General features: G+C 35.7%; 1 protein-coding gene across 1 annotated transcript in view; it reads right to left on the bottom strand.

Moving 5' to 3' along the window:
- Positions 1-25,893, bottom strand: part of ULK4 (unc-51 like kinase 4) — a gene marked incomplete at its 3' end in the record, with an annotated part of 240,969 nt that overhangs the window by 123,643 nt on the left and 91,433 nt on the right. Inside the window, exons 27-30 of the mRNA XM_084260654.1 lie at positions 24,632-24,683; positions 24,388-24,565; positions 21,404-21,496; positions 6,643-6,691 (exon numbers count right to left, since the gene is read on the bottom strand). Coding sequence (XP_084116780.1) covers positions 6,643-6,691; positions 21,404-21,496; positions 24,388-24,565; positions 24,632-24,683 — 372 coding nt within the window. The remainder of the gene's footprint in view (positions 1-6,642; positions 6,692-21,403; positions 21,497-24,387; positions 24,566-24,631; positions 24,684-25,893) is intronic.

Raw genomic sequence — 25,893 nt, 5'->3', positions numbered from 1 at the left:
TCCTCATAGATTGCATTCCTAATTGTCACAGCAGTTTTACATACACTGCCACAGCATACAATTTGGCTGTTAAATCCAGTAGATTTTAGGAAATGTACATACTTCACAGATAAAAAAAAATAATTATGGATAAATGTAAGGTTCCTACCTATGATGTCCACAAAAATCACTCTTAGAATCTAATTTTGGATACCTTATAAGCACAGATTTCCCCTAAAAGCAGCAATGTGCAGATAAAATACACCAATAAGCATTCGTGCTAAAACTGCATTTAGGTTTTTTCTAAGAGCAGTGAATATGCAGCCAGGAACAGGAATACCATGCACAAAGCGACTAAAATAACCATTTCCTGCCCTTGAAAACCTGTTGCCTAAACATTTCCAGATAACTTTGTATTGATTTTAATAGGGAGCTGAGGCTAAATTAGGGATCAACTATGCCAGCAGCCTGGAGTGAAACATCAATAGCTATCCCTTACTACCAGTATCGATCTTCTCATGCAACCACAGAGCTTAAAGAGGGACTTCAGCTCAAAGCTCATTTACAGCATAGAGGACCAACTGTGTATTCACATTATGTGCTGGAGCTTTTATTATTTGCAATATTTGTTACCCTCATTTTCTCCAGCAGAGGAGGATGGCAGCATAAACTAGCACTCTATAGAATATAAAAAGTCTCCTACTCCACTGTTTCAAGTATCCACCCTGGATGATCTACAAGTACTTGGAAAAGTTAGAGACATGCTTTCCCACTCTTCTAGACAACCACAATGTGATTAGTGTAGCAGACAGAAGTAAACTGCATCAACTATTGCAATAACTTCTGTCACATGTTCTTCTATACCTATCAATCCACGTGGCTGCTAAACAGAACACCTCTACCTCTTCCCTCAGATATTTGACCACAGTCTCTCAATAGCAAACAGGAGACCAAGTAAAATAGGCATAATGAAGCTCCTGCTTTTAATCAACAATATTTTTTTTCATGTTTAAAGTATTTTCACAGGAAAAACTTTTCAGAAAACAAGTATTATCTTTGAAGAGTTCTAAGTGGGTCTTTGTTGCTGTAACTGGATCACAAGGAATGGAATCTCTGATCACAACCACTTCCTATAGCATGAATTTCTTTTTCCTCCAATTAACATTCAAACTGAAATATAAAATCCAGCAACTGCTTCCACTTGGCTGCTAAGCAACTTCTTTTTCACACTGTTAATCAGAGGGCTTTAGTTAAAATTTTTTTTAAGATTTTTTAAAACCAAAGCAATCTAGTTATACACAGCCATATATCCCCTAACTAAAATTTCCACAAAATTATTAGCACTCTTGAAAAGGTGTTACACAGAAATTGGAGTGGTTTAATTTTTTCTTCTAAAGTATGATGATGTTTAACTGACTTTGCTGTGACTGTTACAATTTTTCTTATAATTATGCCTAGCTCATTCTCTTCCTTATTACTCAATGGAATAACGAACTTGATTTTCAGCTCCATTTACAACAATGGGAACAAAGCACAGCTTCCAAGAGCATCAGTGTCTGCCAGGGTGGTGATAATTTTGAAACATTTTTGAGCACAGGTTTACTGCAGTCTAGCAAAAACGTGAACCATAAATGATCATTTAGTTTAAGATGTCCAGGTCTGTAATTAAGCTTTTAAACATGGACTCATATAGAAGTCCCAAGATAGACAGAGACAGTATAAAACCTCAAACCTAGTATAACTAGGAAAACCAAACAAAAATATGTGAATGTGACAATAAAAAGAAACATACTGTGTAACAGCTTGCATTAGATTTAGAGCAAAAAATCAAGTAAAATCAAGTCATTTCAAAATTAATTTTAATTTCAAAAATGTAAAGAAAATGTAGACTTGCTTGTGTAAAGGATAACTGTATAAAGTCATTATATTTCTACCTTTAAATTAGATTGTACAGTTTAGACACTAAGACATTATCTACCACTAGCTGATGGTATTTAATAGTAAGATATCTTTTATACAGTACCCTTCAATTGTACTATAAAGGAATTTTTATTAAAAGGATATGCCTTTAAATCTCCACTGCCACATGTTTCACGTGATCACGGACCATTATAATAAAGAATGTTGCAAAAACATTTGACAGCAAAAACTCAAGTCTGAGATGCTGGTGTAATGAAAAGATTTATTCGAGATTTTAATAGGGTAAGTACACAACTGACTACTGAGCCTTAAGAACAGGGTAACACTGAACTCCTAATCACAGGCTTCAGGTTTTATATTTATCAACAGAAAAAATAGAATTTCACTAACTACACAAATTTGTTTCTATACAATAAATTAGATTTTGATAATCCTAAAGGTAGGCCAAGTAATAATTATGATGTGTGGAAGGTCCCCATCCTACCCCCTCTAAAAATTAACATACTATGTAAAATAACATATATTCCAGCTTCACTCAGCAAAATCTTGGTAGCAATCTAAAATACAAATAGCCACAGATTATAAATATAAGATTGAACCATTTCTAATTCCTTTATCAATCTCATTCCAGCACTATGACATAATATTCAAGTAGAATCATAGTTTTGACATAGTAAAATATAATAGAAACAAATCTAAGGACATAGCAGAAAAAGGCAGCAAGTAAAACATAAAACACAGAAGGGATGGTAGCAGAAGTTACTATTTCATCAACAGCAGTTTACCTTATTTATACCCTACATCAACCGAACTTTTGGCATCATTTACATAGTCATCTAATTTGACTCATTATTTTTTAACCTCATTACCAAGGGGAGTTAGCGCCTTTTAAATTTCACACATTATGATGCCAGCTTGCCTTCTGATTTTTTCAATCACTTAGCATCCTAAACATACTCATTTATTGTCAATAAGTCTCCATTCTTCCATAGACACACATCGTTGCATCTTCACTGGTCTCATGAGACATTATATCAAGACGAATGCCTACTCATACTGCAGCTATACCTTCACCTTGGTTGGCAGACGAACTCATAACTTACGTAATGGCTAGCATGAGGATCTGGCATCAGGGTCATGATGAACTTGCATTCAGGTGTAACACAAAATTCCCCTCTCAAGTTTTGCAGTAAAGAACTGCATCCAGGTCTTTCACATATTCACAGAGTATACTATTAATTTGCATCTCCTAAATGTAACCAAGTGTTGAGTGATAAATGAGTGTTGAGGGTTTCCAGGGGAATGGCAAATGTATTTAAAACATCTTGCTAATAGATCAGTAACTAAAATCCAGCTCAGGTGAATAAAGCTAACAGCCATGCTCTCAGTATAACCCTTCAGGTAGACAGTAACACCCTTTTCAACTGATCCAGTTCCTTTGGTTTGGCAATTATAACATTTAAATAATAGCAGTCATAAATGACATGAAAGGATACATTGGGTATAATTCAGCTGAGCTCAGAGATCTAAATGGTCCATATATATGAGAATCTAAATCTCCGCGTTCCTGCTTAGACCACATCGGCTAGTATGCAGTATATGACATAGTGCAACTTCACATCAACGAGCAGCAAGAAGCAGTCACATTAAAATCCATTTTTGGTGAATTGCCCAATATCTACAAGCCATCATGTCCTCACTGCTGTGATAGACAGATTAAAGCTAGCACATTCAATCCCAATTTGATTGTAGCACAGTCTAGAAATGCAGACTGCTCCTGGAGACACTTTTCAATTCTGAGCTCACATTATTTCCCTTCAGAGCCTAAAAAAGTCAATGGCCTGTCATCGCTGGAAATAACAGCAACTACAGTTAATGATGCATAGAAGATACATTGGACATTTGCTTTCAGCATAGAAAATTATGAAGTACTAGTGATATTTCTTGAACTTGATAGCAATAGCTCTACAATAACTTACTGACAATATAAAATACGCTTCGGACAATCGATACAATAATTCAAATTCAATAGTTTAGGGTCTGGTAAAACCCTAGGTACACCACCGAGCTCAATGTTACCCATCTGTTTCTTGACACCAATGCAAGTATAAGCCTAGCCAAAGACTAGTTTATGGACAGTAACAAGAAGTAAATTATACGCAGTGCCTTTCATTCATATGACCATGTAAACTGTTTCAGAAACCTGTAACAAAAGGATTTGTTCTGTTCATGAGCAAAACCAGCCTTGTGATTAATCCTTCCAGTCCGATTAGTCCTAGCTCCTGAGCCTTCCCCATTTCTCAATATTCCTTTCCTGAATTCACTTTTCTGTAGGGAAAACAGGGGAATAATAAGGAGGGTGGCAACACTGGCCACAGCTGACAGTATACTGTTAAAGCTGAGGGATGAATATGCTGTTGAAGCCATTACAGGTGTCCTCTCTGAACAAGGTTGAACAAGGAATCTGTTTTTCTCCCTAAAAGTTATAAGCCGCCCCTCTGCCCCAATTCTAACTATAAACTACCCCGGTTTACAGGAGTTGTGAAGCCTTCACAGACAACCAGTCATGCAGACAATTTGAACTCAGCTGATTCTTGCTCTCTAAAAAATTATTTCTAGAACTCATGAGTTAAAACTGTGTGTAGGGTGGCCAGGAGAACGCATTTATGACCAACTCCATCTTATTCTACTCACATGGTTGTAGCATACACACATTTTAAATTCCTTGACTTCAGATATGTTGTAAGAAGATTTTAAAGATCCAGGAATATTTCTAGAGATCATGAGCACACTCAAATACTCACAGATATACTAAACATACACACAGATATATGTGTGCCTATATCACAGAATGTTAGGGGTTGGAAGGGATCTCATCTTTTACATATTTATAGACATTAATAAGGTCACTCCTCAGTCTCCTCCAAGCGAACAAGGCCCAGCTCCCTCAGCCTTTCCTCATAAGGAAAATGTTCCACTCCCTTAATCATCTTGGTGGCCCTGCGCTGGACTCTTTCAAGGAGTTCTATGTCCTTCTTGAACTGAGGATCCCAGAACTGGACACAATAATCCAGGTGTGGTCTCACCAGGACAGAATAGAGGGGGAGGAGAACCTCTCTTGACCTACTAACCACACCCCTTCTAATACATCCCAGGATGCCATTGGTCCTCCTGGCTACGAGGGCACATTGCTGACTCATGGTAATCCTGGGCTTCCATCAGGACCTCCAGGTCCCTTTCCCCTATGCTGCCCTCCAAGAGGTCCATCCCCAACCTATACTGGTACCTGGGGTTGTTCTTCCCCAGATGCAAGACTTCACACCTGCCTTGGTTATATTTCATTAAATTTCTCCCTGTTCAACTCTCCAGCCTGTCCAGATCTCACTGGATGGCAGCACAGCCTTCTGGTGAATCAGCCACTCCTCCCAGTTTTGTGTCATCAACAAACTTGCTATGTGTATATATATAAATTGGCAGTTAAATATCAAGATTCTAACACCTGGAGAAATTTCAAAGATTAATTTGATATTTGAGGCTATTAACATAAAACATTTGACTGATATTTTACTGTGTTCCTCTCTTGGTACTATCTAAAAGCAGTACTCATCCTAGGTCAAAAGTATTTATGAACTACTGAAAAATGTTTTTACTGTTAATACTTACCACAAGAAGAGATTTGGACATAGGTATACACAAAAATACCATAAACCCCGAGTTCCGCATGCTACTGGCAAAACCTATCATCACTAAAGAGGTGACTTTAATAAAAACGTGCTTATCTAGGTATGTGGTATTAATGAGATTTAAGTATTAAAGTGATAGGCAGTGAAATAAATCACTGCAAAGAAAGAAAGAAGATTAAAATACTTAAACCTAAGAAAGGAAAAATCAAAGCTGATACAGAATCACATTTATGAACATCATCTACCCTAAGACTGAATTTCAAGAATGATACAAACCCAAGCACGCAATCTGCCTGCACTGCGTAAATTCCACACATTTATTTATAATGTACATTTAGTATTCATCTGGAGCAAGCTTACATGACAGGATACTTACCTGACAAAACTTCATGAGCAAAAAGATTGACAAAATGAAGACGCAGCTGTGGAATTTAGCAACGAGAAGGCTAGCGAATAGCATAGTTCCTGGTTTACAAATTAACAAACAGGTATTTCTACTTCATTAGCGCATTTGTTTTGCAAGATTTCAGACACACAAAACCATGTACATTTTTCCTAAGTGGCAGGTCCTGCTTAGGGATGGAAATTCAGCAAGTGACTATCTAAAATCATAGCCCTTATACTTTAAACTGAAAGCAGTTCAAAAAGTGATTAGTGGGAACGGGCATTATCATGCCAGCAGTAGCAGACTTTGGGTTTGATACTGTTAAAAAAAAAAATAAAGCAAGTTTCTCAGCATTTGTTGCTTGGGTTAGGCAAACATACAGTTCTAATTAAGGATCAAGCTCATTAATTTTGTTTTCCAGGTTTTTGTTTCAAAACAGAAAAAAAAATACTTTGTGAAAGGAAGTTTTTATACAGGTAGATTAGTTGGCAAGAACAACATACGTGACAGCTTACACTGGGTTCATTTGTAGTACCATACTGTTCAATTTCATTTTATCAACATCATATTATCAAAACGCCTAATGAAACTTACTAGTGTTACATGATTTGGGAGATATGATATGTATCTATTCCTCTGGGTTTCTATCTATAGATTTAAAAAAAATATTCTTACCAAGATGACTTGAAAAAGAACTGGGAAAAGATGGCTTTCTTCAAGAAGGCTGTAAAAACATATTTTAAGATTTATTAAAATAGAGAGGAAGTGAATTCTTATTTAACACACTAAACTTAACAAAATGAGCAGAGTAGTAGAATAATTGTTGCTAAAATCCATGACCCAGAACCTCAGCCTTTGACTAGCTCTCAACAAAAATTAGCTCCACTTCAGCTATTAAATAGAAACAGCAGTGTTACACTGCTTTGGAAATTGCTTCTAGGTCTGCTTCACTGACGCAATTCAAGTGAGTTGAATAGTAATTAAATTAATATTTTTTAATGGCAGAAATTAATCACATTTCAGAAACAGAGTATATATACTATGAAACAGTCTGCACGCACCTCTGCACACACAGTAAAATTGTCAATATGCTGTGTTTTTTAAAGTATATTACATTAACCAAATTCTTGGGCATAACATTAATATACAATACGTTTGTCAGTCATGTCTCTTGACAATACTGAGTAGTGGTTACCCAAACAAATTTAGCTAAGTTCTCCTGAATTACAAAAACAGATAAAAGAGCATATGTGTGTATATATATACACACACATATATATTCTGGTTTGGAAGAAAGAAGAATATTCTCAAAAAACTAATATTTCATAATAATGCAGCCTTTTCTATTCTTAGAATTCAAACCACTTAATATGCCCCTCACAAACACTATGATGAAATACAAATTATATGATTATGTACTCTTTTTCCATATTATACCATCTAATTTGAAGAATGATTCTCCTTTTTCCTTACACAGTATACTAGATGTCTATTTACCAAACACCACTGAGAACACCAAATTGTTTGGAAGATGTTTCTCTTGCATCTTTGTAACATTACTGAAGTGTTTCATAAACAATAGTTAGGTTCAGCCTTGTGACACAGCTATAAGTTAAGATTCTTTTCCACATAATAAACACAGAACTCAAGCACAGAGAACATCTGAAAGTGTTGAGGATGTCCGCTATGACTGTATGCTCAGGGCAAGACAGATGCTTTTGCACACTTATTCAGGGAACTCAGCATAAAACATACTACAAAGTTGTCCTGTGAGTAGTATGTCAGTTAAAAACACAAAGCTATATAATACAGTTCTCTACCAATAAACAGGAGCTATATTTGACTAAAGTAAGCATCCAGTTTCATATTTGAAGAAGCTTTACTGTCTAATAACCTCTACTGGCTTCTGGTACAATGATAACCAGACTAATTCTGATTGATAAACCTATTTGTTAACAAACACCAATACATTGATAAAATTGTTTCCCTTAAACCGTTTTCATTCATGTCCAGTAAGAGAGAGAAGATATTTTCATGGATAGCATTAACTAGTGCACCAGAAGAAACTAAAAAGAACTGCACACAGTTCTACCAACTTCATGAGAAGACAAAGGGGGACAGAACAAACATTCAAGGGTCATAAAACATTTCATGTAGATTAATGTCACCTCTCAGAACCCCAATCATTCATATTCATTGAAACCATGCTATGTAAAGGAAACATACCATAATAAGGACAATTATACTAACAGAATCACTGTATTTATTAAGAACCATGGAACTACCTTGAAGTCAGATACATGCAGTAAGAATATTGGTTTTCTACTTCATACTGTTTCCCTATTTCTCCAACACTTGCCTTCACCTTAACATAACCATGATGAACATAGAGAATCTATATGAATTCAGGATGGGAGCAGGGGCTTCGCATGAAGAAATTTATCACATTGCACAATTTATTACATTGCACTGGCACTGACCTAGAGATAAGTAAAACACATCCACTAAATTAAACACTATAACCACATGCACCTATATGAACATGTTCAACATGTCCATGTAATAGCATTGTTTAACCAAACATGTTCAATTTTTTTTGCACAGACATGTGTGAAAGCAAAAGTTATACCTAGCAGAAAATACAATGAGAAAGAGGAGTTTATGTAAGGAAAGAAATGAATTATTTCTAATTTTAAAACCTTGAATTTAAGAACAATTTATGTTCTTAAATTGATGGAAAAATAATATTCATAAGCAAGGGAAATGCCAACGACTTTCCTAGGTAAGTCGGGAGAACCTGAAAGGTACTGTCCTCTATGCTATCCAACAACACTTCAACCATTACAGAATCATAGAATATACCGAGTTGGAAGGGACACATAAGGACCATCGAGTCCAACTCCTGTGTGCAACCATTATGTGAACTATCGTTTCCATCCATTTCCTACCATAAAAGCTTTTCTATCACTTCTTGGCAATTCCAAACCCACATGCATACAGTATTAGAATTAGCTATTTCCTTCTAAAATGGAGTACCTTTAGAGGTTTGCAGACCTGTGTAAGAAGGCTGTTCATTTGCACATTTCCTAGGTTGGCATTTTCATTGCTAAAGCATTTCAATGTTTCGCATAGACCTTAATGTGAAAAATGTGAAGAGGCGAGCATCAACAGCACTGCCTTCTTAGCAAAGCTCCTAGAATCTGGTTGATATTAATAGACTGGCCAAATTCTGCTGTGAGCAGTTCCCATAGTCTCTGCAAGGCCCACGTTCTGTGGCCAGCACTAAGGTTATGGCACCTTAGACACAGTCACGTCATAACAGAGTCCCAGGATTGCATATAGGATAGTTGTTACATTTGAAGTTAATTTTCCAGGGCCAAATCTACGAGTTATATCAAAAGTTTAGACATGCCTGTAGAAAAGAATTTTGCTGATGTGGATATAACAATCCTGGATTCAGAAAAGATCATTTAAACACCACAGACTTCTAAAAAGAGCAACTACTGTAACAGCAACCGTACTGACAAAGTGAAGCTTTGCCAGCACAAACCTTCTTACGCTTAAGGCATATTGGAATTACTTATCCCAGCAAAAGCTGCTTACTATGCTACATAAGCAGCATTTAAACTGGGAACACATTGGGAGCACAATACAATTGAACAACAAGAACAGCTAAACAATCCTAGCCTAGGCAAAACCCAGAAAAAAACTCTTTTGTGGTAAAGGGTAAATTATGAAACAATTGGTTTCATAAACTATAAGCAGAGCAGACTGTTACAGTATTACAAAGTCAGCTACCGTTTGCGCTGAGATAAGCCAAGGCAAAACCAGAGTCACTAAGGCAATTCTTAAAGGTCACCTGCAAACCTTTATGATTCAAACAAGAAATAGCTGCAGCCTTAAAAAAAAGTTACATACATAAGCTAAAGCATAAAGTCACATCAAGCAATGTGTTAAGACAATGCTTACCCCAACTTTTTGTACACATACGCAAAAACAGAGTGTGACATCACCCCATTCTTCATCGCTATCTTGTACATCTTTACAATGGAAATGTCTTAAAGCACTTGAAAGATATTAGCTATGGAATTTATTTCACAAAATAGTCATATTCTAAACCAAAAAATAGTTTGGTTCTTCTTAGACTTTTGTAAAATTTATATTAGGGCCTACCCTGTCTGTCAAACATACAGAATCCTGATTATACATAAGCAAATGATAACTCTAAACATCAAGTTCTTGCATTTTCTTCTCATTTAAACCTACTTCCAAATAAACAACGCTGGCTCAGAGTAAGCGATCATCTGATTTTATAAGACTTGACATCGGTATAGTCTGGGGTTTTACCACTAACATTCTCTGGTGAAAAAGCAATAGGATATTTCAGTTGTGTATGTTCATGCTGGGTACTATACCAAATTAGAAAAAACTAAACAGAGTGAAATTAACAAAGCTTCTGGTCTTGCATCACTAATAAAGAAATTTAATCATGTCATTATTTTATTCCTCTAATTCACATTCTTTAACAATTAAATATTCTTATTTAGTGCTTTAACTAACTTCAGTAAACTCTCGTCAATTCTACATGTCTAGATGGCTGGTTTCCTCCTTAATAGATAGGATTTGCCTATAAGTAGGTTATAGCTACGGTGGCAGCCAGTTCCAAAAGAAAGGAAACAGGGCAAAAAGTCTTCTGTAAAAATGTAGAGCAGTGAATTTCTCTCCCCCGCCCCCTAAATCTGCTCTTACATCACTTCATTTTCAAAAATCAGTATACTATAGTATCTTCATAAGTTTTTTATTAAAAACCCACAGACTGCTGCACTTGGAGTAAACACTACTAATTAGTCTTTCACTTCTCATTATACAATAAAAAAAACCTTTTCTGGGAGGGCAGCAATGTGACAAATAAGATGTTCCTCACAATAAAAACCAGGCATTAAGATACGAACAGAATTTGACATGGACACCTGCCACAACTTAAGAATGCATGCTGCTAACACCATGATGCACTGCAGTCTGCTGCACTTTGTCTCTCTCTCTCTGGTCTGGGTCATTCACAAAAAACCCCAAACTCACAAGGGTGCAAATACATGTACAATCAGATTGAAAAGCTGCAATAGATGACAGAGAATAAACACAAAACGGCAAATGAACAGACAACCTCATGCTGCTACAGCAGCACAGAAAGATAGAAGATGGTCAACTGGAAATGCCTCAATTTAACTCCCAAACGGCAAGTAAACTCAAAGATAGGAGTTTCTAAGTTGGAAGAGCCTCTGCAGGCTGCTGGTATGCTGAATAATTTAGAGAAGAGCTCACATAAATTTACTCTTTTTGGGTGAATCCCAAATAATAAAGATTCACCACTGAACCGGAAAGTTTCAAAGTCATCTTGCTGGCACACTTTTATACCATGCCCTTCAGCAGCTCTTCAAAGGCAAAGACAATGATCTTACCATTGATTTTAAGAAATATTATACCAAGGCACAATTTATAATGGTACCTACCATAAAACACATCAGTGAAAAGATCTATCAACCTTATCTTTAGGGGTCCAATTATTTTAAAGTCAATTTTCTTGAAAAGAGTTACTCCTCAATTCCAGTTCCTAAGCTTTCTCAGCTGCTGTAGTTTACATTTCAAATGACCCAGGGGGCAAGGAGGAAGAGAGGACTTTTGGCCTTTCTGCAGGCATAAAATTATGTTGGATATAAATAAAAACATCTACTTATTATAACATTTTACTTTTTGTAGTAGACGAAAAAGGAAGATAAACATAACAATGAAGATCTATATGCATCACCATTATATATTTTAAAGATATTTCACAAGTGTATAATTAATATTAAACCTGAGAAACCTAACAAGGAAAAGCTGACTGCTATTCATAAACACAAAGGAACAAGATTTGAGAAGTACAGTAAACATACAACTCCACTGTAGGAAAAATAGCTGAAGTAGGATCTCTTCTTTTGGTTATATTGAGTATTTACTACAACTGTTAAAGTATGTAAAATTCAAGGAAAATATCTGAAGATTGTTATTAAATGAACTGATCTATAGCAGTTTATGTATCTGCAGCTGAATTTTTAATAACTTCCAATAATTACGTGGTAAAACAAAAGGGGTGTTTTTCAGCTCCAGCATAAGGTCAAAAATTGTCTGTTGCATGTGTTTATTGGAAGGGAATCAACACAGTCCTGGTCACTGTGCCAGCAGTTTCAGCAAGCTTATTGATGCAGAACAGTTAGCATTTTCAATTCTTGTTCACTTTCCAGCTTTAAAATTCATATTTTTATAGGAATATTTGTCTTTTGATAAGCCTAAGCCACAATGTATTGTGTTTAACCGATTTCCCATTATTTTCTACAGTTTTACATTTGCCTGTTCACAAGCGGTATAGAATAACTAACAATCCCAAAATAAAATGTCACACTTTAATATAAAATCATAATACAAAGTGATTCCCTGCCAGCAAAGCAGAATTGGCAAGGGAGCATTGATTTTTTTTTTTAAATAGTGTTAACAACCCCAATGTTTTATACCAAATTGTAAGTACATAGTAAGAAAATGCTACAACCAAAAGCTTGAGGGGTACTAAGGGTTATATTCATAAATAAAACTGTGTGAAACTCTCTGTCAAAGTTGAAGACTCTGCAACTGCACTCTACACATTCAGTGGCAACATAAAACCTCCAGCCTTACTGGAATTGCACCACTTTCCTGCTTTTCAGGGTGTATGACCTTTGTTTCACTTAAAAATGACACAGAGTTAGGTTCCTTAAAAATATCTGATTGGAAAAAAAATCCTGTATTTCTTTCCCTTGAGTACTAAGGCCTGAAGGATATTTTCCTTGAAATATTTATATGTATTTGCATTACGTGTTATCTTCATGGCCTCTTGACGCCCATGAGTCAATGCTTCCTCCTACCTTTGAAAAAGAATTGATTTAGTCTAAAACATTAGGAACACATATTCAAGCCCTTTTCAATACTCTTCTATTATATCAAATATCTTCATTCACTCTGATATTAAGGATTTGATATTTAAGCCCACAGCATTCCAATTCATGTTGTTGATGATGCTCTAGAAAGGACAAATTACTTCTCTGAATGGAGTATCTGTGAAGTGCTAGGATCTGTACTCTGAAATAATGTGGCAAGGTATTCCTAGTTGAACAGTACCATCAGAACAAAAAATCCCAGTATTTCTCCTGAGATTAGATCGGGTGGTTGGTGGGGTTTGCTTGTTTGTTTTTAAACAAAGCCTAACTTTCTGTATATAATAAGTTTAGTTGGTTCCATTGTAGGCCACAAATATAGTCCAATAATGCCTCTCAGTTTGTTCAGCAACATGTTTCAGTACAGATACATGGATGATAATTTTTCTCTTCCACTTTTCTCTAAGAAACTTAAACAGGAACACTGTAATAATTTACATACTATACAAAGTTGCAGAAAGTGACAGAAACTTGATTTACAAAGCCATAAACTATCAGTAACTGTAGTTTTGATTAACTCATTTTTCCATGATTGTTTTACAGATTCCCTCCCTCCCCATGCATAACAATAAAAACTGCATTCTGAGCTCTACATGGCTGTTACTAGAAACTAGAATTAACTGGAGAACAAAACCACCGTTTAGGGACAGTTTTCGAAATTTAAGGTGAATCTATATCACAATTTGCAAATCCACTCAAAATGATTCTATCCAAACAGTCCTAGATTTTAATGTGAGTTTTATTTCGTTCTGAGAGAAAACACTTCCAGGAAAATTGGACTGTACTAATATATCTGGTCTCAGAAAAAAATTAACTGGATGATTGTTCCTTCTGCTAAAGGCTGACTTAGGAGATTCATTTCCAAGTACTTTATCAATTTGATTCAAAGTGATCTAATAAGTACCTTAGTTACAACTGAACCAAAGCATGTCAATTATCCACTCAGTTTTGCTATTTCACTTAAGTATATCTGGTTTAGTTTAGACAAAATAACACATCTCAATGAAATTTCATTAAAGCATTCATGCTACCATAATGGAGAGCATAGAGGATATGAAAGTTATATAATAAAAAGTAGGAGTTCTGTGGGAAAGAATTGCAAAACTTACTGTAAAATGACACCTGTCTCAATCAGGTTCTTGGGATGCCTATAAAAAGTTACAATACTTCTTCATAAACATTTAATATCAGATTAATTAAAACCCAATTATTTTCAGGTACGGTCAAGTAATCACAATAATTCCTGATAAACCTAGTCATCTCCTGTAGTATCAGAAGCAATGCAATTAAAAACCTTTCAATTACAATCACTATATCTTACTCTAAAAACTGATCTTAAAAAGTACTATGTCTCAAGAAATTTTTCAGCTTAAGGATGAAGTTCACTGGTCACCTGAAATGGAACTACTGAAATTCTAGTAAATCTTACTTCCTTTAAGGATCCTAAATCAGTTTTTAACAGAGCTTTTTTTATGTTGTTGCTGTTAAAGCCTGAAGACTGATATTTTCTGAAGTTGCTGCCAGATTGTGATTACATATTTTAGACTTTCATTGCATCCAACTAAATAAAAAAAATTCCATTCTTGCTTGAGTTTTAAAGACTTGTTTGAAGGCAAGGAGACACAAAGTCTTTGCTCTCTCCTGTTCTGCTTTTTTTTAACATTCTGTTAAATAATAATTGTATTAATTTTTAAAGTTAATTTTCAGCTTTAACAGAAAATAGATCTTGATGTTTCACAAAATTATAATGTTTTCCAGAATATGACAATAGCTAGTTTTTAAAGCTTTAAAGTTAAGCCTGAATGAGATTTTAGCTCTAAGAAGATTCAATTCCATAAATTTTGAATCATGACTTGCTAAATAATTTTAACTGATTCAATATATGAAAAAAGATTTAGACAACACTGAAAAAACCTTTTAGTTGTACAATTTAGTTTTAGTCCTGCAAGGGGCAGGAAGTTGGACTCAATTCTTATGGGCCCCTTCCAACTTGAGATATTTTATGATTCTATGAAATTAAAAACACAATAGTATGTCAAGCGTCTTCTTCTTGCATCCAGCCTTCTACAGCTAGTAAGGACTGCAACTAGTCTTGTACATCAACCAAGATCTTTGGTTATTATTCTTTTCCCTAAGAAATTATACACACAATCCATTAAACAATGAAGGTGAGAAAGTACTTCACTCATCAACATTTCCGAGGCAGCAAAGCATTCACTTCACACTTCAGACTTTCTTAGATCGTGTTAATGAAAGCTTATGAACCCATATGATTTTTGGAAAGGTGATCTGAAAGGTGCAAACATGAACACACCCATCTGTTAAATTACTGAACTATCTTCTCAATGCACTAAATAAGGCAGGTTAAGTAGCCCTTACACCTTCACCCTCATTAATATGAGACTCCTCTCTTTTTATGTTTCATGCAGATCATGACACAGCAAGGAAGTAGCATAAAGGACATGACATGATTATGGGCTGTGTTATGAAGTGTAACCTACAGTACTATACTTCCTCCTATATCTCCCTCCTCCCCCCCAAAAAAACACCCAACTTACTGAATTTAAAATTAAAAAATATAAATAAAACCACATCACCTTTGGATTAATAGAGAGATGTCTGACTGCAGGCAAATGGAAGAGAACGGGTGAGATAAAAGTGAAGGCTCCAGTTCACACACTAACATTGACACCAAGTACTCTAAATTCCTGCAAAATTTTGTTCGACCCCATGACAAAAGATCTGTCACCACCTCTGGAGAATGGCAGAAATTTGTAATCAAGCGATGCTTAAATATTTAAAAACTAATTAAGGAATATCTAAAGGAGAAAAGAGACATTGAAGTGAACTTAAGGCACCCATTCAACAATGGGATTTAAATGTATTGAAAATGAAGATCAGCATTTCAGATTTTAATTTGCATAGAGACTGCAATTCTTGTATTTGTGATTAGCTCTAACCATGCTTTCTAAGCAGAGTCTCAAAAAACCTAAATATTTTGGAACTTCCTACAAATCCAAACCCATTTTCTGTTAGTGAAAGAAAGAGGAACATAAGGGCAAACCCACCCTGAGCTGAGATTTTAAATCATCTCATGGTCCTAGAATTTCCAGTTATAATAAGTAAAACCATCTATCTCTATATATGTGGAGAATATGGGCCTAAAATCGGGTCATGATATTAAAACCACTGAGCAGGGATCTGGGTGATCTAGCGAGAAGACTTAAATATGAAGGATTAAAATGCTCCTAACTTCTAGATTTGTGAATCTTAAATGGGTATTGATTACTGATTTCATGCATTATTTGCTTCTCTTCTTTTTAAAAACGGTAGTTTTGGGGGTTTATTGTGTGTTGATTTAATGTTCACACTTCTAACAAAGACATTTTGTAACAGACCTTCAGGTTCCAAATGTCTTCTTCAACAGCAGCCTTCCCTCTTGAGGGAAATTTAGCTAGTCAGTAACCCTCACTCTACAGAGGGTTACACTCCAACCTCTCTTTGTGAGGCTGTCCTACGGAAAAGGCTTAGAGGTTTATTAGACCACAGAAGGAGAAAATAAATTACTTTGTCACCTATTTTTTTTGTTCATCATCAGCAAAGTGAAACCAGGTGTGTACCTTGTTTAAAATTCTCTGCTTTCATTTATTTTAAAGGGCTGAAATGTCAAATCCATGATGGGTCTTTGAAGAAGTCAGCCAGGACATGGACAAAGGAGAGCTGATTGCTACAGTATTCTTGAGATTTCAAAATGTAATACCCCTACTAAAGGCTTTTCAAAGAATAAGCAGGATTGTTTAGCTTGCTAAAGGTACTGTTAATGTAAACAACATACCAGAAGTTTATGAAGTAGCGTGTGCTTCTTTTTCACTGTTAGAACTTGATAGCATCAAAAATCAAGTGGCAAGTGCCAGAGTAAACAAATAAATCCAAAGAAAACTCTTAAAGATAACAAATCTTCCTATGCAGGTGATTATGCTGTGGTGTAGCTGTTTATGTTGAAAGTTATTTGTCAAAGGTATTTTTGAATCCACAAAAGTGAAAATAAAATTATTCATCAATAGTTACTATGTACAGAATACTACATCTTCTAGTACAGTTTCTGAAAAAATATCTCATAGGAGGCCGAAAAAGCCTGCAGAAAGTATTGCCACTCACTTGCCTTCTTCCTATAGCCTTCTCTGGGCACCCACAGTTGAGCCAAGACAATCGATTGGATGGTGGTTTAGATTTGCTTCATGCTGAACACGAGATTTGGGGCAGGTCTGAATTCACTCAAGGCTGCAACGCCAAGTGCAGTAACCTAACCAGCTGACCTTCCCTCACTACCTGCTAATTTTTCATTTGCGATTTCTATTCACAAGGGCAAAAATTCATTAGTGAAGGCTAAAATTTTCTCTTTCTGTTTAACGCTTTCCATTAAAAGGGTAAATATCTGAATCCTACAAACATGAGATTTTTCAATAATATAATCGACTTCACAGCACCATAAAGTAGCAGCCTCACATTTCTAAAACTTCAGCATTCAACAACTGATCAGCAATGTGAAAGAGGAAACAATTACAGGTATAAGATTAATAGCTAATTTCTTTGCTAAAGGGGAACTTCTTTAAAATATAACATTAAGGAGTTGTGTTTCACATTAATCAAGTAATTAGTATTACAGTCAGTACGTGACTAGATTAGAACTCACTTGCAATAATGAACTCTGTCCACTGCCTTTGATATGATTCACAGCAACGTGTGACTTGACAACAGTGCTACTGGCTGACACACAACTTAACATTTCAAAGGTCTGTTTCTGGGAAAGTCTTCCTACCTGGTATTACTCAATAAAGCAGCATATATAACACTATTTTGACAAATAATAGGAATATAAAAAATAATACAAGTTCTTTGCTGGTTTATATCACTATTATTTCTCTGATAAGATAACTAGGGGGTTTACAACTCAATTTTCATAAACATGAAACTAGCATAATCAGAATCAGGTTCCAAGTCTACATAAATATTTCCCAAAGTTCTAAAAACGCCATGTGATCCTCTGACAAACTCTTTCAATCCATCTGTGTTGGGATTTTCTCACTGATGTCGTACACCTTAATGCATAATTCCAGTGCTCAGTTCAGGTGGACTGGGCCCTATAGGCCTGCCTGTTCTCAGAACTCCTCCATGTTATTTTATTTGTATTCATTACAGGAAACAAGAAAACATATAAAAATCAGATCAGATGTTTAGAAGCAAATAGATCTAATTTCTAAGGAGAGCACTTCAACCTGAAACTGGAAAATTAAGATGACTAATGAGAAGAACAAAGTGTTTTTAAAGCAATTAATATAAGCCCACATTAATCAATTCACCAGGAAAGGAAAGCACTGAAGTGCCAGCCCTCTACTAGAATGGCAAAGAAACCACAGCAGGTTCAAAGATAATCTATGCTCAATGCTAATAAAAGCTTGTGAACTGAATCACAATCCTGCCAATGCAAACCAATTAAAAGCAACACCCTGAGCTCCAAAGAGGTTGGGGCCTGAGCTGTTGGGTTTTTGATTTTTAAAAACAAACTGTTAAAGGCATGCATATTAGACAGAACATTTCAGTATATTCTGAAATGTAAACAAATGCTGATGTAGAACATCATGATGTATGATAGAAGGATCAATCCATTACTAATAGCATCTCTAAAATGTGCCTTTAATGGTCTTTAACAGATAATGCACGGGTATGAACAGTAACATAAGCGAAGCTTGAAAATTGGACCACTCTTGGATGGTTCCAAAGACACTGTGATAGAGAGGTACTTTAATTAGTCAAGACAGTCTCTACTGCAGTGTACAAGGTCTATCCATCTATCATTTTCACATGTAGTAGATCTGCGGTGTTAGATGTAGCAGAAATTTCAATTGCTTTTGAGCACCTTCCTATTTTGTCTTCTGCCACCTCTTCCTCCTCTTTAGGTCAGTGACTAATGTCTGTCTGGGAAATTTACAGTAAAGAGAGGAGGTGGGGCAGGTTCCTTAATTTGCTACCCTGTCCTTCAATCCACCATAAATCTAAAAGGTCACACCTTTAGTTTTTAAGATTATGTTTTCTCCCTCAGGAAATTACCTTACTAGCAGAGTACTGGAATATGCCCCACTCCTGTATTTACTTTCTGATGCAGTATCTGACAATCCCCTCACCTCCTTTACTGTCTCCCTTCCTTGCAGCCAAAAACGTCTATTTTAGCAACCCATAAAAATCAGATTCCATAGTTTCAAGTGTACAGCTTTGGGATATATTAAAGTCAGAAACTTCGCGCATCTGATGACAAAAGCTAAGTCAAGCAGGTACATGAAAGGGCACACAGCTTAATACATAGCTGTGTTTCATAACCTCATACAGAAGATGCTGTTTAGCTTTTCTGGAGTAGGCATGGCATAAAATATCTTCCTAAATGTATTGACTATTGTAAGAGCTAATCAATATACTATATTAATAGAAACTAAGAAATCCATATCAACTCCTTATCACTAGAAAATCTAGAAATCCGATCATTGCAGACCACAACAAAACAGTGTACAAGATGTAGCAGGAACAAGAAAAAAAAACCCAAACCTTACTGAACAGATAAGGTCTGACTTTCTATTCATACATAAAACCTACACATGAAGTTGATAAACACACAAAGAACAAGGTGTATCTTATAACAGTATTCTTTAATACAGACTTTGCATAGTTAAATCAGACCTTGTTCTGCTGCAGACTTTTGCTCCCACTGTGAGAAGCTCAGTTCCTCCAACAACTCCTTACATAAGTACAATCTACCAAGAGTAATTGGCAAAGGGGAAAAAAAAACCCCTCTAATGCAAATTTCCAGTAGCCCAGAGATAACTCATTAACTGCAGCTACATTTTCTTAATATCAGTGACTTCTTTTAAAAAAATATTTTTAAAAAGAATGAACTCTGCTATTTATTTTCACACTGGTTTAATATCCAGAATTTTTATCATAAACCATTAAAAATTATTGAAGAAAACAAATTGACAGGTATTTAGGAGAGCCACGAGAGAAGATTATAAACACTCTTAAAGCCAGACTATTAGGTTGGAGCCAAGTATAAAATAGGGAATTGAGATTAAATACTGTTCAAAGCTCATCCTTCAAGTATCTACTGTTTTCTTAGTAAATGAACTCTAAATGAGATTTTATCAGACAGCAGTCATTGCATAACATAAAAACATGTATAAAAGGGAAACAACTCATATTCTAAGCTGTTACAGTGAAAACAAAGAAGAAAACACTTATCCTTCCCTAAAACCAGATTTTCTTCCTGTGGATGCTCATATGATCAGATGCCCAAATACTTCATGTGCTCATGGAAGCTCATGACGGTTTGGGGGAATTTTTTTAGCTACCATCTCACACATGCTGGAACCTATGTTTGAGAGAGATCTAGTTCTGTGGCACATTAATGGGATATCATTAGAATTCTCCACTGCTAAATTAAAAAGCAATAGAGTGGAAAAGGTCCCATAATAAAGTTAAAAATCACCCCAACAGCAGAGTAATAGCAAAGATTATTTTGTATTCTTACACAATAATAATTAGAAGCATTCAAAATATGTTAGCAGCTAGCAATATTTTATCATAAGCTTACAAAACATTAAGAATATAATATTTTGCTATCTTTCTGCCATGAAATTTCCTTATGCTTTTTTCTTGTGCTCACTTCAATCCATCAAAGTGAGACAGTAGCAGAAAAGCGCAGTAGCTTCTTTGCCATCAACACCATCAGACACCATTAACAGACAATGGTCAGTGCAAGAATCACCTGATTTTTCAGTGCAGATATGGAAAGAGGAATAGCTGCTTGTGTACACACATGTACGAGACAGATGCTTCCTTATTACTATCAACAAATGCCATTTAAACCCTATAACCACTTTGGAACAAGAAGAAAGAGACATCAATACACTTTTAAACATACCAAGTGTACCTATACCAAACACTAAAATCTGTATTTAGAACCTTAAAAGGGTAGTTATATTTGCAGAAAAAATTAACTGCTTTGAAGTGGCTTCACTGGTCTAAACCTTTTACAAACACACCACGTTCATCCTAGTACAAATCTGCTTCGCTGGGCAGCAGATTTGATAATGTGAGTTTTGGTTGGGGTTTTTTTTTTAATTTTTAATGATCACTTTAACGGTAAGATTCTTGTGATTTTTGTCTTTATTGTCTTTATTGTCTAAATCCATATTAAAATTACCAGGATCATATAAAATCAGCACAGAAGTCATAAGACTGTGTTCTATAATAACTACTCTTCAAGGATTTTCAAGTCAAAGTAGTATGATAGCAAGATCTGTGTTATCATTAATTCCTAATGGAAAAAAAAATAATGTAAAGAGAAGGAACGCAGAACAACATGGAACATTTAATTGCATCACCTCACATAAGCAGGGCTGTGGTCAGTCAGGGCCACCAACAGTTTCAGAGCATACATTGGCACTGGGTCCTGAGCCACCAGAATGTGCTCATACCTGAAAGGAAACAGGGAAAGAAGTGGTAGTGACAGTAAAGGAAAGTAAAAAAAAAAAGAAAACATATGCATTACAATGCATTTTGCCTTCACACTTATGCCTTATTTCTTAATTTATGAAAATCTATGATCTTGATCAAAAAAACCCCTATGCTTCAAGAAGCTGAGCCTTGAAATATTATGCAGAAAATCTACTGGGTACTCAAGAAGATCATCAACCAACTTATGACTAAGCTCTATTCTTCAATTACATAATGATTTTTCTAAAAATTATTTTACTTACAGAACACTCACATTGAACTCTATTTTTTATTTCAAATTTTTAAAAACCTCTGCTTTAACTACAGCCTACCTCCATTCTCCAAGTAATATGGAACAGAACAATACAAAAGTACTTCAGAACAATGAAAGCTATGGCAGTGAAAATAAAACTACAAGAAGACATCTATGAAACACATCCAAATATCACCTCATGGAAATCTCGGTAAGGGAAAACAGGCTGCTGAAAACTGAAACAGACCTTGCTGTTGCTACTAACATTCCATGGCCCACCCAACAAATGGGGCCATTTGATTTTCCTGAACTGAAATTAAAAGACACCATTTCATTCAATCAAAATCCTGTGAGGAAGCTAATTTTCTAACCTAAAAATCCACAAATATTTAATGGGTTTACCATTTAATTGATGATGAAGAAGATGAAAAAGAAGTGGCAAATGCTACATTCCCTCCATTTATCCCAAAATTAAGATGATCTATACTTCATGCATAGTGACCAATATTCTATTTTCTGTGTCAGTTTTACATATAAACAAATTCACTCATAGAAAATATTTATAGGAATGAAATACATACCCAAACAAGTACCACTATAGCTTTCCTTAGAAGAAGTTCACACATTAAATCCAGATATCCCAGCTGCTTTGGTGCTTTCTTAATCTCTTTTCGTGTCTTGTCCAAATTGAGTTTTGATGCTTTCAAGTCAAAACCAAGTCTGAGTTTTCTTTTCTGCAGAAAACTCTCACCCACCCCTCCACACTGTTTGCTCTGTGTCTTTTGCACTGATTACCTGCTCCCCACAGGTGAACACATTTACTATGGGTTGGCCCAAACCACAGGTTCAAGTCATGTATTAAATTAACAGACACCAGTTAACTCTTTCTGAACCCCTGAGTTACATACTGCTTTTACTATGCTCCTAAGCTAGAGTAAAAATTGTTTTTAATCAAGTTCCAGTATATTCCAAATGTCATAAACTGCAATAATTACTTTCTTGAGATAATCTCAAAGTAAAGTAAGATTTGTCTGTTTACAAAGACAAGTATCATCATCTCTACTGGTGAGATAAAGGAAACAATTCAGGAAATACTTCAAGCCTGCAACCAGGATATGAACTACTGCAAGACCCTTTTGAATGGATCTACAATGCAATGCACGCGAAGACAGTGCAGTGGAAGTCCCCAAAGTAGGATCATATTTAGCCTCAGACCAAAAAGCTGTGCCACTCAATTGAGCTAATTAGCTGGGAAACAGGAGTTACTGGGTGTTTTCCTTCTAGTCTAGAACTAGCATGACACTTTCCTCACCCCACCCCTCCAGCACAGTTCAACAAGAAACATTTTATAAGATGGGCATATCTACAGAGGACAAGATTCAGAACTTGGTCTCACTTGACTCCAGGTCTCTTCCCCTATCTGAAGAACAGTATAACAGCTTTTAATAATGCATATACTCTAGTTTTAAAATAATATTTATCATTTTTTAATATTTTAACATTTTATTCAAAATAACAAATACTATATATCCCAGTGAAAAATAAATAGTGTGAAGAAAGGTGTGAAAATAAGCTTCTCTGTAGAGCTCTAAGATTTCCTACTCGTTCTCTCCCACAGAGAAAAGAGTACGCATCTTGCATGGACATAACTTTGGTCCTCAAATTGTAAGAACATTATTCAATTAGCAAGAGATTGTCTTATTTTTGGGGAAGGCGCTGTGTTTCTGATCATAATCCAGCATCCATCCCTCCACCCTTCTGCCACTTACTTAATGTAGGGGTGGGGAACAATTTCCTCACTTAGGGCAGCTAAGTATTTACAATTATTAACTTTTGAGGACCACACATTAAACTACAGTGAAATATTTTTAGAATAATGGGAAAGACAGATGATGACATCTTTTCTGTTCTCAGCCCATGTTTCTCCTTTCCTTCCCTCAGCTTTCAGACGTTATCAGCTCACAGTAAGCACAGGAGTAACACAGAAAGCTGCCTTTATGCTCACCTGCAAGTTGTTTTGAAATGACAGGCCTCATTTGACCATGAACCATAAAACTGGATTTCCAGGCCACATCTGGCCCACAGGCTGTAGTTTCATCTAAGCTGCAGTAGGGTTTTTGTGCTGCTTGGGGCACCAGGAGAGGACAGCACTTTACAGGCAATAACCCCTAGGTGGACCATGGACAACTAATCCATTCTGTGCCAGTCCTTTCTAAAAAGTTATATGCCATTCGATATGATTTCAGAGCACCTTCTATAAGGGTACAACATCCAAAGCAGACAAAAATATGATGTGATAATGTTCTGACTTTATTAGCAGAATAGAGAGGAGTATTGAAATCACAGCCTGAAAGTTAGGGGAATCTTGTTTCACTCCATGAGCAGCCAAAGGGACACTATCAGAAATGAGTGTCACACAGGAGTTGTGTTTGTGTTGTATATGACAAAGGACGAAAAACTAGAAGAGAGATATTGGGCAGAGAACTTTGGCAGCACTTAATTGCTATTCCTCTTTTCGTTTTGCCATTTAAACATAAAAGGAGTAGTTAAAACAAATACACTGTCAAATTGGATTGAGTATCAAGTTATTCCCTGTTACAGGAGCAATATTATACTTACTGAGGCAGCAGTGAATCTCTAATGAGAGACAGAAGCTTGCTGTTGCAGTCAAAGCTCTTCCCTTTCTCCTCAGCCATGACCTCGCAGCTTAAAAGCAGTGATGTGGTTTCTGAGAGCAACCGCAAGCTGAGGAGTCGCCATTCCACTTGAAAATAAAGGTGCCAAGAATGTGACCACACTGAAGTCTAATTAAAACAAAATGTGGAATTCATGGAAACTGTAGTTGATGTGGCCATATACTTACCATCCTGACTGTGGACCAAAGAAACTAGTGGTGGGAGGATACAGTCTTCAACCTAAAACAGAATTAGAAGGATCTGACTTAGATTATTCAGAGGGGGAAACAGAGATACACTATCATCTATATTTATTCCATAGCTAGAGCCCTTCATCAAAGAGATGAATAATCATGGAAATTTATCCATAATCACACTTATAAAGCCATGAAGTTCACTTTTCTCTGGTAAACTGTCAGAATTGCAGAGAGCAATGTACCTTTTATATTGAAAACAACAGTAATGTTGGTATAATTAATTGACAGTGATTTTTCGATTTAAAATAGAGAATTCAGTGCAGCTGTAAGGTAGTAAGAAAAAAAGTTATTGGAATATCTATTAATCTTGATGGTTTTACTCACAAAATAATCATTGAATAGGGTTCAGAAGAAATTTCCTCCTAAAACAAACCTGCACAGAACTACAATACAGCAGGAAAGATGTACTACTTACTACCTCAATGAAATATTCTTAAGATTAGTAGAGGTCTTGATAAATTTTTCAGTTCTCCCATTCTGGTAATACACAGTATTCCATTAAAATATAAAGACTTAAGATTTTAATAATAACAACAATAATACATTCAACTCTTTATTGTCCACAAGTGTATTGTTACAGATTAATCATCTGTCACAGGACTAGCCAACTTAGTTCCATCGGAAATCAAGTTATGCCCAACTAAGTGACAACTCAGTTTTATGTATCTAATATTACAAAAATAGTAGGTTATTAGTATTCTCTCTAAGAGGATTCATTGCTAAGTCTTAAGCCACTGGTAAAATAGAATTTAGACAGCACGTGCTTTGGTTTTGGGGAAAGGATGGATGGACAGCCCCACAATTTTAAGTACACATCATGGATACACAGTTTGTCCTTGGATTTGTTCATACAAATAAAGTTACTGTGTAGGTTCTCACTACACCACAGACAGGATTTGGTGTAACCAGACTGCTTTATAATCCCCCATGTGTTTTCTTTCACTGATTAATACCAGAGGATAGAATTTCTCTAGAATTATGCAGCTACTGTTATAGAAGCTGAGAGTATATATGAAAACGGGTCACTAAATGAAGTTAGCCTGTAGTCAGCACTAACTACTATGAGCAAATAATTCATTGTTAGTTGGTGGTCTCTGTGAAATGACTCTCTGACATTAAAGGATTCATTTAGTCTAGTTTTAATTCACTTCTGAAAAAACTACCAAAAGATGCCTTTGTTACATTCTTTCAAT

This window comes from Gallinula chloropus (genome assembly GCF_964237585.1).
Source record: "Gallinula chloropus genome assembly, chromosome: 2".
Lineage (NCBI taxonomy): Eukaryota > Metazoa > Chordata > Aves > Gruiformes > Rallidae > Gallinula > Gallinula chloropus.
The sequence above is the reverse complement of the archived record's forward strand: the minus strand, read 5'-3'. Positions and strand labels throughout refer to the sequence as shown.